An 11,457-nucleotide genomic window follows, 5' to 3' on the forward strand; every position below is an offset into this window, starting at 1 on the left:
CGGGTTCGAACCCTTGACCCTCAGAATAGCAGTCCTTCTTACCAACAGCGCTAAAAAGTCTACAAACAACCCATTCTCAAAATCACTATCAATAAACATATTTCTGATTGAGAGCATTTGAGATCACGCAAAAATCAAACAGTAAAGCGTGAAAAAAATTGAACTTAAGAGTGTTCTAGAATAGCGCAGAGTCTGCGCACAAGCTGATACTTTGCAGAAAAACGCGTTTACAATAAATACTTCAAAGTTCGTTCGGGAGCAATTAAATACGTAGTACCCAGAACAGTAAATCCTCCCTCTGAGCGAGCATACTTTCAAGCCCTCATAGCCTCTTGGTAAATGCACCTGACTAACAGTGTTTTGTACCACGTTCGGTTCTCCCATCTCATTTGAGCCTTTTAGTTCGAGATATGTTCGCTTAAACATGCTTCTTAACGCAGCTCTTAAACATGCGCTTCCAGAGGCAACTTAAACATCCAAAAATTCTGTCCCACTTTAGAGCTCACGCGTTTTATATATAGGATTACTCCAACTTGTAATCAGAGTTTGGAAAAGTTTCTAAAATCATTAACCCCTACGCCAGTGGTCCTACCTATCTATGAAATTCGGATAATACATAACAGTAACTCACCAGATATCCCAATGCAAAGCTGATGATTTCCATCCAAGTCTCACGAGAAAAACAAAGTTATCACGAAATCACATTTTGTTGTCAATTTTTATCTCTCTAATGTTCAACGCAATTGCAAACTCAATCATAGATGAACAAACGTAAAAACATAACAATTTGAGACAACTTTCATTTTACTATCAAAATTGGATTAGGTTCGTCACCTTTACGTTGAAATTTCAGGTAAGTGAACGTTGGATTTATTTTGAATTTCATAGGTAGGCGAGAGGACTAGTGTAGGGGATCAATGGTGAAAAACCAAAATGTGATTTTAAGTTGGAGTAAGATTGCTTCAAAATTAGAACTTATATTTCGTAAAACCAGGGGTTTGTTAATTTAATTTTGAAGTTTGGTATTTAGTAAAAACAAATCTTGTCCCCTTAGTGCCGAGAACTTGGGCGCACGCTTCCTCGTGTCCCCACTAAATCTGTGTTATAGAGCACGTTAAGTGAAAAATGTGGTGTAAAAGTTATATGGCCACTAAGCTGGAGGTGGCGACTCAAAATAGATCCGATTACAGTTCTAACATACTAATGAAAAAAGTCTTTCCAATAATAGTCCCCATTTTGATATGTTTGTTTCACACTTAGCAAGACAAATTGCAATAAATTGAAATAATTGTTGATAAAGTTTTACACTTATATACTTTTTTACTGTTGTATCGGAGGCCGGACTTTGTTTGGGTAGTCCCAGTTACCAGTGATTTCAGACAACGGCGGAAGAAAAATGTATGCTTCATATTCGACTATTGCAAACGGTGTAGTATTTAACAAACACTGAAGCCCTGACTTCCGATATCAAACTTTTGGCGCAAGGATTCTTCGCAATTATTTGAGTTTTGGTTACATTAGGTTATTTTCTCAGTCAATATTTGGCGCGAGGGTTCTCCGCATTTGTTCGACTGATTTATTTGTCTTATAGTTATTTATTTAGATAAACGGATTCAGATTACTCGTTTAACTGGGACATATTCAGCGCTTACTGCAGTCTTCGGACTGTATTTATTTGTCCCAAACAATGACGGCTTTGTCCCCGCCGCCTCCCCCATCCATTTCGCCATGCACTGAGTGCATGGGTTTATGGACAGAACAAGAACGCGTTATCTGCGTTCGATGTAAATCTAAATGTAATCATGGATCGTGCCTTGGAATTGCTCAGACAAAAAGTTTCATTGGAATGATATTTTGGTCTTGTCGGAGTTGTTTGCCAACTTTTCAACAGAGTTGTCAGCCCATGATCGAATATTTGCTCTTGAAGTTAGATTAGAGAAAGTATACTCGCTGATTTCTGATATTCAATTACTGAAGCTGGAGATAAATTCTCTGAATAAACCAGCTTACCTGTATCTTAGAGCTGCTTTCAGAAATTGGACTGACAGTACTGCTAGCGATCGTAATTCAAAGAAACGAAAAGCTGAGTGCAATGAAAATGTGCTTGCCGGCAAAGAGTCTCAAGCCAGAAAACCAAAAATTTTCAAGACGGGTACAAATATTAATCATCAGACGGCAGTCTGTGCAAATAAAAGACCACCGAAAAGACGGCATCTCTACATTGGTGGTTTAAGCAACTCTGTCTCTACCGATGAAATAAGAGAATATTGCAAGAAAAAGGGAGCTGATCTACTGTGTATCCATGAATTATCTAGGTTCTCGTCTGAAATCTTTCCACTGTGTATTCAAATTCGATATTGATCAAGTTGAATCTCCCGATTTCTGGCCCGAAAATGTTTCATTTTCACAATTTTATTTAAATCAGAAAGCGAGGGAATGGCTGGCCTCCTTTGATACATGACTGTCAAAATTAAAAACAGTCAATGACCGTGTAAAAATATGTTTACAAAACGCAAGATCGGTTCGAAACAAGACCTCACAAACAAGAAATCTTATTGAAGCTAATGATTTTAACCTCATAAATTTAACAGAAGAGTGGATCAGAGATAACGCAAATGAGGAGTTTCATCTCCAGCAGTGTTGCCCAAAGGGCTATTATTACTTAAGTGCATACAGAAAAGAAAAAAAAGTGGCGGAGGATTAGCGGGGTTCTATGATGGAAATTTACGTGTCGATAATTTTTTGAAACAAGTGTTTCACAAACGCGGATGTGGCTTTTCTTGAATTTACGCTTTTCTTGAAAGTCAGTGTATCTTGTGGTTTGTATATACCGTCGACCAAATACTAAAGTACGTGTCTTTATAAGTGAGTTAACATCGTTCATAGAGGAGAAAGTGCTCTTGTTCAAAAATTTACTTATTCTAGGCGATATCAATATTTCTATGCTGCTATCAAATGATTTGTCAAGAGATTGGAATTCTTTTTTGGATGAATTTGGTTTGCAGGAGCAAGTTACCGTGGCTACTCACAAAAATGGTGGAATTTTAGACCAGGTTATTACATCCGAGGAGGTTGATGTATAAGAACCTCTAAGTTTCGTTACAAGCTCTGCTCATGGAGTTGTGCACGTTGACCTTCTGCGAAAGCACGAGAATTTAGCTGTAAAGAAGGCCTCGCGCAGAAAATGGGCAAAATTTTGACGTAGTAGCGTTTGCAGAAAGTATTGTTGCACCGATCGACAGAGATAATCCTGAAAATGTTTGGAACAGTGTTTTAATGAACGAAATCAGCTATGTCGATAAGCAACATCCTCTGAAAACTAAATAAGTGAGATATCATTCGGGCCCTTTCTTTGACGATGAGCTGAGAACGATGAAAAGATCGAGAAGAAGGTTTGAGAAAGCTTTCCAAAGGAATGGTGATTCCCAAGCCGGTTTCTAAATGCAGTTTTGGAGTATTTTGAGATGTTAACCAAAAAGAAAAGTGAATACCTCGCAAAATGTGTCGCTAGTGAAAATATGTCGCTAGTGCAGGTATTTTATGCTGCAGCAACTCCTATGAAAAAATAATGTTGGCCTGCCGCAGTCACTGGGGGCGCCTGAACGTCTAGCAAATAAGTTTGATGCTTTCTTTGTTAGGAAAATAGAAGCCGTATACGTTTCACTACCTCCAACGATTGGTCTAGAATTGATTGATTCACATACAACAACCCTGGAGAGTTTTCAAGTTCTCACACTGAGCAAATTACAATTACTTCTATAAAAAATTCTCCGGACTACTTCATTGCGTTAATTAATTTAACTCTCCAGACAGGATACTTCCCAAATCAATTCAAAAAAATTCTCCGGACTACTTCATTGCGTTAATTAATTTAACTCTCCAGACAGGATACCTCCCAAATCAATTCAAACAATGAGTCGTGAGGCCGCTCACAAAGAAGTCTAACCTTGAACCTGAGTTGTTGTCGAGTTATCGCCCTGTGACAAATCTAAGATTACTGTCAAAAGTTATTGAAAGAGTTATTTTTGAGCAAATTAATTTCTATCTGGAATCCAATAATCTTATGAGCAAGTATCAAGTGCTTTTCAATGCTCGCATTCAACAGAAGCGGCTTCGTTTAAAGTTTTTAATGATCTTCTTTGCTATCTAGACGAGTTGCACTCCGTGCTGTATATTGGGTTAGACTTGTCAGCAGCGTGTGATATTATTGATCATCAGTTTTTAATTGAAATATTAGCGAAAATGATTGGTTTGCAATCGGCGGTGTTACTGTTTATTACGAATTATCTTTCGCAACGTTTGCAACAAGTTATCACAAATGGATGTATTTCTGGTGATGTGAAAGTTTACTCGATGTGCCATAAGGGTCGGTTCTTGGTCCTTTACTTTTTTCTTGTTACATGCTGCCTTTAGAAGATAAGCTGAAAGAACTGTGAATAAAGTATCAATTTTACGCTGATGATACCGTTTTTTATTTTGTATTCGGTTCTACCCTCAGTCAATGCATGTTTGATGATATTTTGACCTCGATTCAACGTTGGTTCAGCAATGCAAAATTGAAATTGAATGCGGATAAGAGTGAGTATATGATTATTCGGAAATGTAAAATTGTTAAACATGGTCTTTTACGTCTGCCGGAAGATGGTGACTACACTGAACAAGTTAAAGTTCTAGGTTGTTATATTGATTGTCAACTTACTTCGTGATCAAGTAAAAACATCAGTCCTAATTGAGTTAATTAGAGTTTTAGTGTTATCACGTGTTGACAACTGTAAATTTCTTTATTATGGTCTGCAAAACTTTTTATTAGCAAAACTTCAGCGAAAAATGAACTCTGCCACGCGTTTGATTTTTCGATTGTCACCTTCAACAACAACCTCGTCGTACCTGAAGCATCTACACTGGTTGCCAAGTAGGCAACGCATTGTGTTCAAAATACTATTGTATGCGCATCACTTCGTACATCAGCCTGGCAAACTCCCACTATATTTGTCGGAACTAATGAACGAAACACGATGGTTACCTGGTCTCATAATTTTTACAATTTACTTGTTCCCAAATTTCGCTCTAATTTTGGATGACGGTCATTCTCGCATGCTGTCGCTGTTGAGTGGAATTTGATTTTGCAACTTATACCCTATGAAATTCAATTCAGGCGAAAACTCAACACTTATCTTTTTTAATTTTCCTGCATTGTTGAGTTTTTAAATGGTGCTTAAACCAATAATAAAAATAATAATAATAATTAATAATAGCTTCATAGATCTGAAATCTCAAAAGGCCAGCAGAATAAACAGGCCAAAAATAAACAGGCCAAAAATAAACAGGCCAAAAATAAACTTCTAACATACTAATATAAAAAGTGTTTCCGCGACTTAATCACGCGAAAGAAAAAACTCTCCACTAAGTGTACAAAATTTGAGTGTACAAAAAAATTGTAATAACGTCACAAAAAAAAATTAAGTTAAAAATCCATGTACAAAAAGCAGATTTGCAGTGACTGTGACGCAATTTGGTCGTAACAAAAATCTTAACGAAAAAAAAAACCCAAGGGAAGGCCAATATTAGCCTAAGCAATGGCTTTGCAGCTATGAAAAACGATATGGTTATCCAGATAGTCCAATAATTTACACAAAGAAAACACCTCTTCTAAAAAACACTCAACTAAGAGAAAACCCGTATCGTATAGGGTAGTCGGTCATGTCGGGCGCGGAGATTCAACTCATATACTTGAATAAATTCTAACAGTAGTGAAACGTCAAAGCATCTTAGTAGTAGTACCTGAAATTGGGTTGACACGGATTTAGGGTTGACCCAAGGGTTTGAACACGATACGGGTTCGAATCCTCGACCCTCAGAGTAGCAGTCCTTCTTCTTACCAACAGCGCTAAAACCCCTACAAACAACCCATTCTCAAAATCGTTTTTATAAACAAACTTATTTATCATTGAGAGCATTTGAGATCACGCAAAAATCAAACAGTAAAGCGTGAAAATTTAGGTGAAAGCTAAGAGTGTTCAAGAATAGCGCAGAGTCTGCGCACAAGCTAATACTTTGCAGAAAAACAGGTTTACAATAAATACTTCAACGTTCGTTCGGGAGCAATTAAAAAACACATAGTACCCAGGACAGTCGCGAGCATACTTCCAAGCCCTCATAGCCTCATGGTAAATGCAACTGACAAACATTGTTTTGTACCACGTTCGGTTCTCACCCATCTACTTTAAGCCTTTTACGTCGATATATGTTCGCTTAAACATGCTTCTCAATGCAGCTCTTAAACATGCGCTTCAAGAGGCTACTTAAACATCCACAAATTTTGTTCCACTTTAGAGCTCACGCGTTTAATACATAGGATTACTCCAACTTGTAATCAGAGTTTGGAAAAGTTTCTAAAATTATTAACCCCTACGCCAGTGGTCCTACCTATCTATGAAATTCGGATAATACATAACAGTAACTCACCAGATATCCCAATGTAAAGCTGGTGATTTCCATCCTAGTCTCACGAGAAAAACAAAGTTATCACGAAATCACATTTTATTGTTAATTTTTATCTCTCTAATGTTCAACGCAATTGCAAACTCAATCATGGATGAACAAACGTGAAAACATAACATTTTGAGACAACTTTCATTTTACTGTAAAACTTGGATTAAGTTTGCCACGTTTACGCTTGAATTTCTGGAAAGTGAACGTTTACTTAATTTGAATTTCAAAGGTACTAGTGTAGTGTAGCAAGAGGACTAGTGTCGGGGATCAATGGTGCAAAAACAGTTTTCAAAATGTGATTTTAAGTTGGAGTAAGATCAGCTCAAAATTTGAATTTATACTTCGCAAAACCAGGGGGTTGTTAACTGACTTCTGACGTTTGGTAGTTTAGTGAAACAAATCTTGTCCCCTTAGATCCGAGAACTTGGGCGCACAATCCCTCGTGTCCCCACTAAATCCATGCGTTATAGAGCACGTTAAAAAAGGGGCGTAAAAATTTTATGGCCAATAAGCTGGAGGTGGCGACTCAGAATAGATCCGATAAAAGGTCTAACATACTAATATAAAAAGTGATTCCGCGACTTAATCACGCGAAAGAAAAAAACTCTCCACTAAGAGTGTACAAAATTTGAGTGTACAAAAAATTGTAATAACGTCACAAACAAAATCAAGTTGAAAATGCATGTGCAAAAAGCATATTTGCAGTGATTGTGACGCCCCGACGACGAACTAAGAGAAAGCCCCTATCTTATATGGTAGTCGGCCATCTAGAGCGCGGATAGTCAACTCACATATGTATAAATTCTAACAGTAGTCAAACGTCAAAGCATTTTAGTAATAGTAGCTGGATTTAGGTTGATATGGATTTAGAATTGACCCAAGGGTTTAGGAACCCTCGGTTCAGTTTATAAATATCAGCTTTAAGCCGTCAGAATAAGTAGTTTTTCAAGTTCATTGCAGTTTTTATAGGTCCATATTATTTGCCATGTGTAGAGTTTCTTCACTCTGTAGTGTTCAACAAACAGTTTCCAGTATATACCGCTAAAACTCTCCTTACTCCATAGTCGTGGTTCTACATTTAGAATTTTTTTGAAGTTATTTGCCAGGCGTTTCGCTCTTACGTAGAAGTTACTGTCATTCTTTTGAAGTCCCGCTTTCGGCACTACAAATTCTGCCCATGTCCCTTGTCGTGTAGTATTTTCGTTCAAATAGGAAAAGTTATCCACGATGGCATCACATTTTCCCTGCATAATCGGTACGAAGTAAAGCACGTCATGCACTTTGGGATAATAGGTGATCGGGATTAGTTCGAGTTGTTCCAGCCTTTCTTTATGTCTGTTTTTTATCTGATGAAACGCAGATGTGGCTTTCTGAGTTCATTGGTCGCATTTATCAGTCCAGTTTAGGCTGCTTGGAACAATCAAACCAAGGTCTTTCTGGGCTGGCTGATAAGCTACTAGATCATAGTTGATGGATGTCTGCAGATTACCTTTGAAGCTTCAGAGGTTACAATTTAGAACATTAAGAAACATTTGATTTTTTTCACACTTAGGTTCAATAGCAGTGGCACAGTCATCAAGTACACGTTACGAGTTTGCTATAATCTTAAAATCATACGTATAGCCGAAGCTATTGCACTCTTTAATTAAATCTTTCTGGAAGGCCGTTAATAAACACCAAGAACATCAAGGGTTCTAGTAAGAATCTTTATGGAACTCCGCTTGTGACATTGCTGACGTCAGATTTCTGACCAGATAGAGAGACTAACTGTTCGCTCTTAAAGCGATAAGACGAAATCAATCTTAGTAGGTCTCCTCCTAAAACTGAGTCTTCCAGTTTCTTGAGCAGTCGTTTTTGTGGCATCTTGTCGAACGCCTTGGCAAACTCTAAGTACAGTACACTCAGTTCAGTAGATGATGGATTGTCCAACTTACGGTATAGAATATCGAAAAAGTTAGTGTTGCAGATCTAGCTCTGCAAAAACCAAACTGTTTCGGATGCAACTGGTTTTCAAGATAACTGTAGAGTGATTCGAAGATTACCTTTTTAAAGACGTTGGAGATGTTACGGAGCAGGCTGATTGGTCTGTAATTCTTGATATCCAGGTAACTCTTGATATGTCACTATCGTTATATGTAGGGGTCACGTTTGCAATTTTCCAGAGATCGGAGTACAGTCCTTTTTTGACCACGGTATGAAAGAGTAATCATTTCAAAGACTTTGCAGGGGATCCACAAGTTTTTGAGGATAGCGTTACCAATTCCATCACGGCCGGTTGCCTTGCTTATTTCAATCTTTTACAGCCTCAGGGCAACTACACTGAAACGTCTTCTTTGGGAAACCTCCGCTTTAAAGTCGCGAAGGTCTTGGTATAATTGATTCTTAGTTTACGCTCCATCTTCTTTATTTTCAGGGTTTGAGACAAGCTAAATTGTTTCCTATGTTCCTTCAGCGTATCAATTTTCTTCACCAAATGTGAAGAAATTTTTGATGTCCACGGCTGCAGGGTTGCACGATGCAGATCCAATCATACCACAGGTCGAGAAAAAAAATTACGCTGCAATAGCAAAGAGGATAAAAATTGTTGTCAGCTATGCCAGCATTCATTGCTTCCCAATTTGCTCTTTCCATGGAGAACTTATGGCATTTGTCATCCAAGTTTACCTTAGAAATGAAGCACAGAATTTTGGATTTGTATGTAGTATGGTCGCAGCCCTTATTATTCGGGCAGAAGCTGGAAGTCACCTCATAGTCTTCATTAGCTGTCATCACGTATTGCTGAGCGTCACTGAGAGGCACATCCAGCTGCTTCTTTTTCTCGTTGATAAGATTCAAAAAGCCGTTTTCCGACAGAATTTCCAAAACAGTTTCCGTAGGGACACAGGGACATGTTTCCCAGTTGCTCTGAGGTAAGTTGAGGTTACCGATGATAATAATGAAGGTGGCTTTATGAGATACTGTCAATTCGCTTAGTTTCGACACTAGCTTCTCAAGATCAGCTGAGCACCAGTTGTATTTTCTGTGTTTTGGAGGATTGTATAGACAGCAAGGAATGAAGTCAACGCGGTTGCTTCTAATTTTCAAGCCAACGAATTCTCCGATATTTTGGTTGATTTGCAGCCGTTCGTGTTGGATGTCGCTTTTAGTTGCTATCAACACTCCTCCGAAATCACTTCAGTAATGAAAGACCTAGGAGTTGTAGCCGACACTCTTACATGGGCCACTCATTTTCAATCCCGTAATCAAAAGGCTTTCAACGTTTTATCAGTTACGGCTCAAGAGTGTATTGAAAGTGCACGGAAGAAAGCAGCAAATTTGATCACTGGTGCCAAAATTCCTTACAAAGAACAACTCTTGAAACTGAATTTACTTCCTTTATCCTTATACCATGAGCTATATGACGTGTTGTTATTTGCAAAAATTTTAACGGGGAAAGTTGATTTAAACTGGAAACTTCAGATATCAATAACAGAGCCAGGTGTAACTCGAGGCCAAACGACTCGTAACATCATCTGTCAACAACCAAAACTCAGGAAATGTGAATCCGACTATTCGTATAGGGCCTGCCACCTTGCGAACACCTTCAACGAGTTCTTCAAATACGATATTCTATTTCATGAAAACCACAAAGCCAAACTTCTCGATCTATATTTTGTCTACTTCAAGCTGCGTTACGATGAAAACAACACGTGCTCTTGGCGAATTATGTAAGGGTGCAACAACTGCAAGAACGTGAAAAAACTGAATTTTGTTATCTAATAAACTGACCGACACAAACTGGGGTTAATGTATAACCCTAGGATTTATTCCTAAATTCTGTTTTATTATTATTATTATTATTAGTCTTGCCTTTTACTGCACTTTCTCTGTCTTTTCTATGTTTATCAAAACATGCAAGGAATATTTATATCTTTATATAAATAAAGATAGCTTCAGTAGGAATCAGACATAAAAGGATAGTTTAGAAGAGGACGATAATGCCTATTCGCACATCGACAACTTTTTAAGTTCTCTTTTTCGCCCAAAAAACCATTGTTTGGCAAACTATAAATGACCAGCATAAAATTCCGACCCGAACTTTGAAAAGTATTTACCTCTGAGTCGATGTAGGATACCGTCTTCGCTAGATATTTCGCCCCTCGTGACACTGTATATTACTTGTTCAAACAGCTCAGATTCTTTGTCACTCCACTTTTTAACAGTTCGTGATTTTACTAATTCTTTCACGTTGTCAAGTTCCTCTTTAATCACACAACCTTTCAGAATATCCACTTCAGATTTTAATAGAGAATCACGATTCTTATTAATGAAGTTTAAGGAAGCTTTCCGTGTCTGCTCCATACATTCATACGTCTCCAGAATCTCACGCATATCGACCGGCGCTAAGGATTGAACTTGCGCTTTTCGGTACCGTTCAAGGAAGGGAATTGTTGCATTCTCTCTCAGCGCCTGATCCAGGAAGAAACTGACTTCGTTTTCAGGAAAGCATGCGAAAGTATCCAGAACACATCTTTGAATATCAGTTTCCTCATTCTCAGCGGAACGCCATTCACTTTTGATATTCATTATCTGAAAATTTACAAACTGAAAACGGCGGTAGTCAATTCAAATTTCGCATTATGAACTGAATTACCGTTACCGATAATTCAGATCTTTTCTGTCTGTGTCCCCCCGTACCTTAAGTTTACTTAACTGTGAGGAAATACGAAAAGATGCCACGTTGTAGTTGTAGAGAAGGATTTAGAGCCACCTCAAGATTTTCTACCCAGTGTATTGGTATTTGTGTGACTGGTTTTACTCATAGGTTTAAATCTCGTATTTTACTTATTTTAAATTCAATATTAGGTGTCTTTCTCAAATCGATGGCTTAGCAAGGGGAGCATCACTTGCAGTAACTCACTTGCAGGCAATTATTTAGACAAAAATCATTTTAGTCAACATGCTGAGATCGTCATTAAGCTCCCT

At 38.0% G+C, this 11,457-nt stretch overlaps 1 protein-coding gene across 1 annotated transcript in view; it reads right to left on the minus strand.

Moving 5' to 3' along the window:
- The window catches only part of LOC142342557 (S1 RNA-binding domain-containing protein 1-like), a 73,816-nt gene extending 62,758 nt beyond the window's left edge, over nucleotides 1-11,058 (minus strand). The window contains exon 1 of the mRNA XM_075393928.1: nucleotides 10,587-11,058. Within this exon, the coding sequence (XP_075250043.1) occupies nucleotides 10,587-11,058 (472 nt within the window). The remainder of the gene's footprint in view (nucleotides 1-10,586) is intronic.
- Nucleotides 11,059-11,457: the final 399 nt, after the last annotated feature.

Source organism: Convolutriloba macropyga, chromosome 7, assembly GCF_964194025.1.
Source record: "Convolutriloba macropyga chromosome 7, txConMacr16.3, whole genome shotgun sequence".
Taxonomy (NCBI): domain Eukaryota; kingdom Metazoa; phylum Xenacoelomorpha; order Acoela; family Convolutidae; genus Convolutriloba; species Convolutriloba macropyga.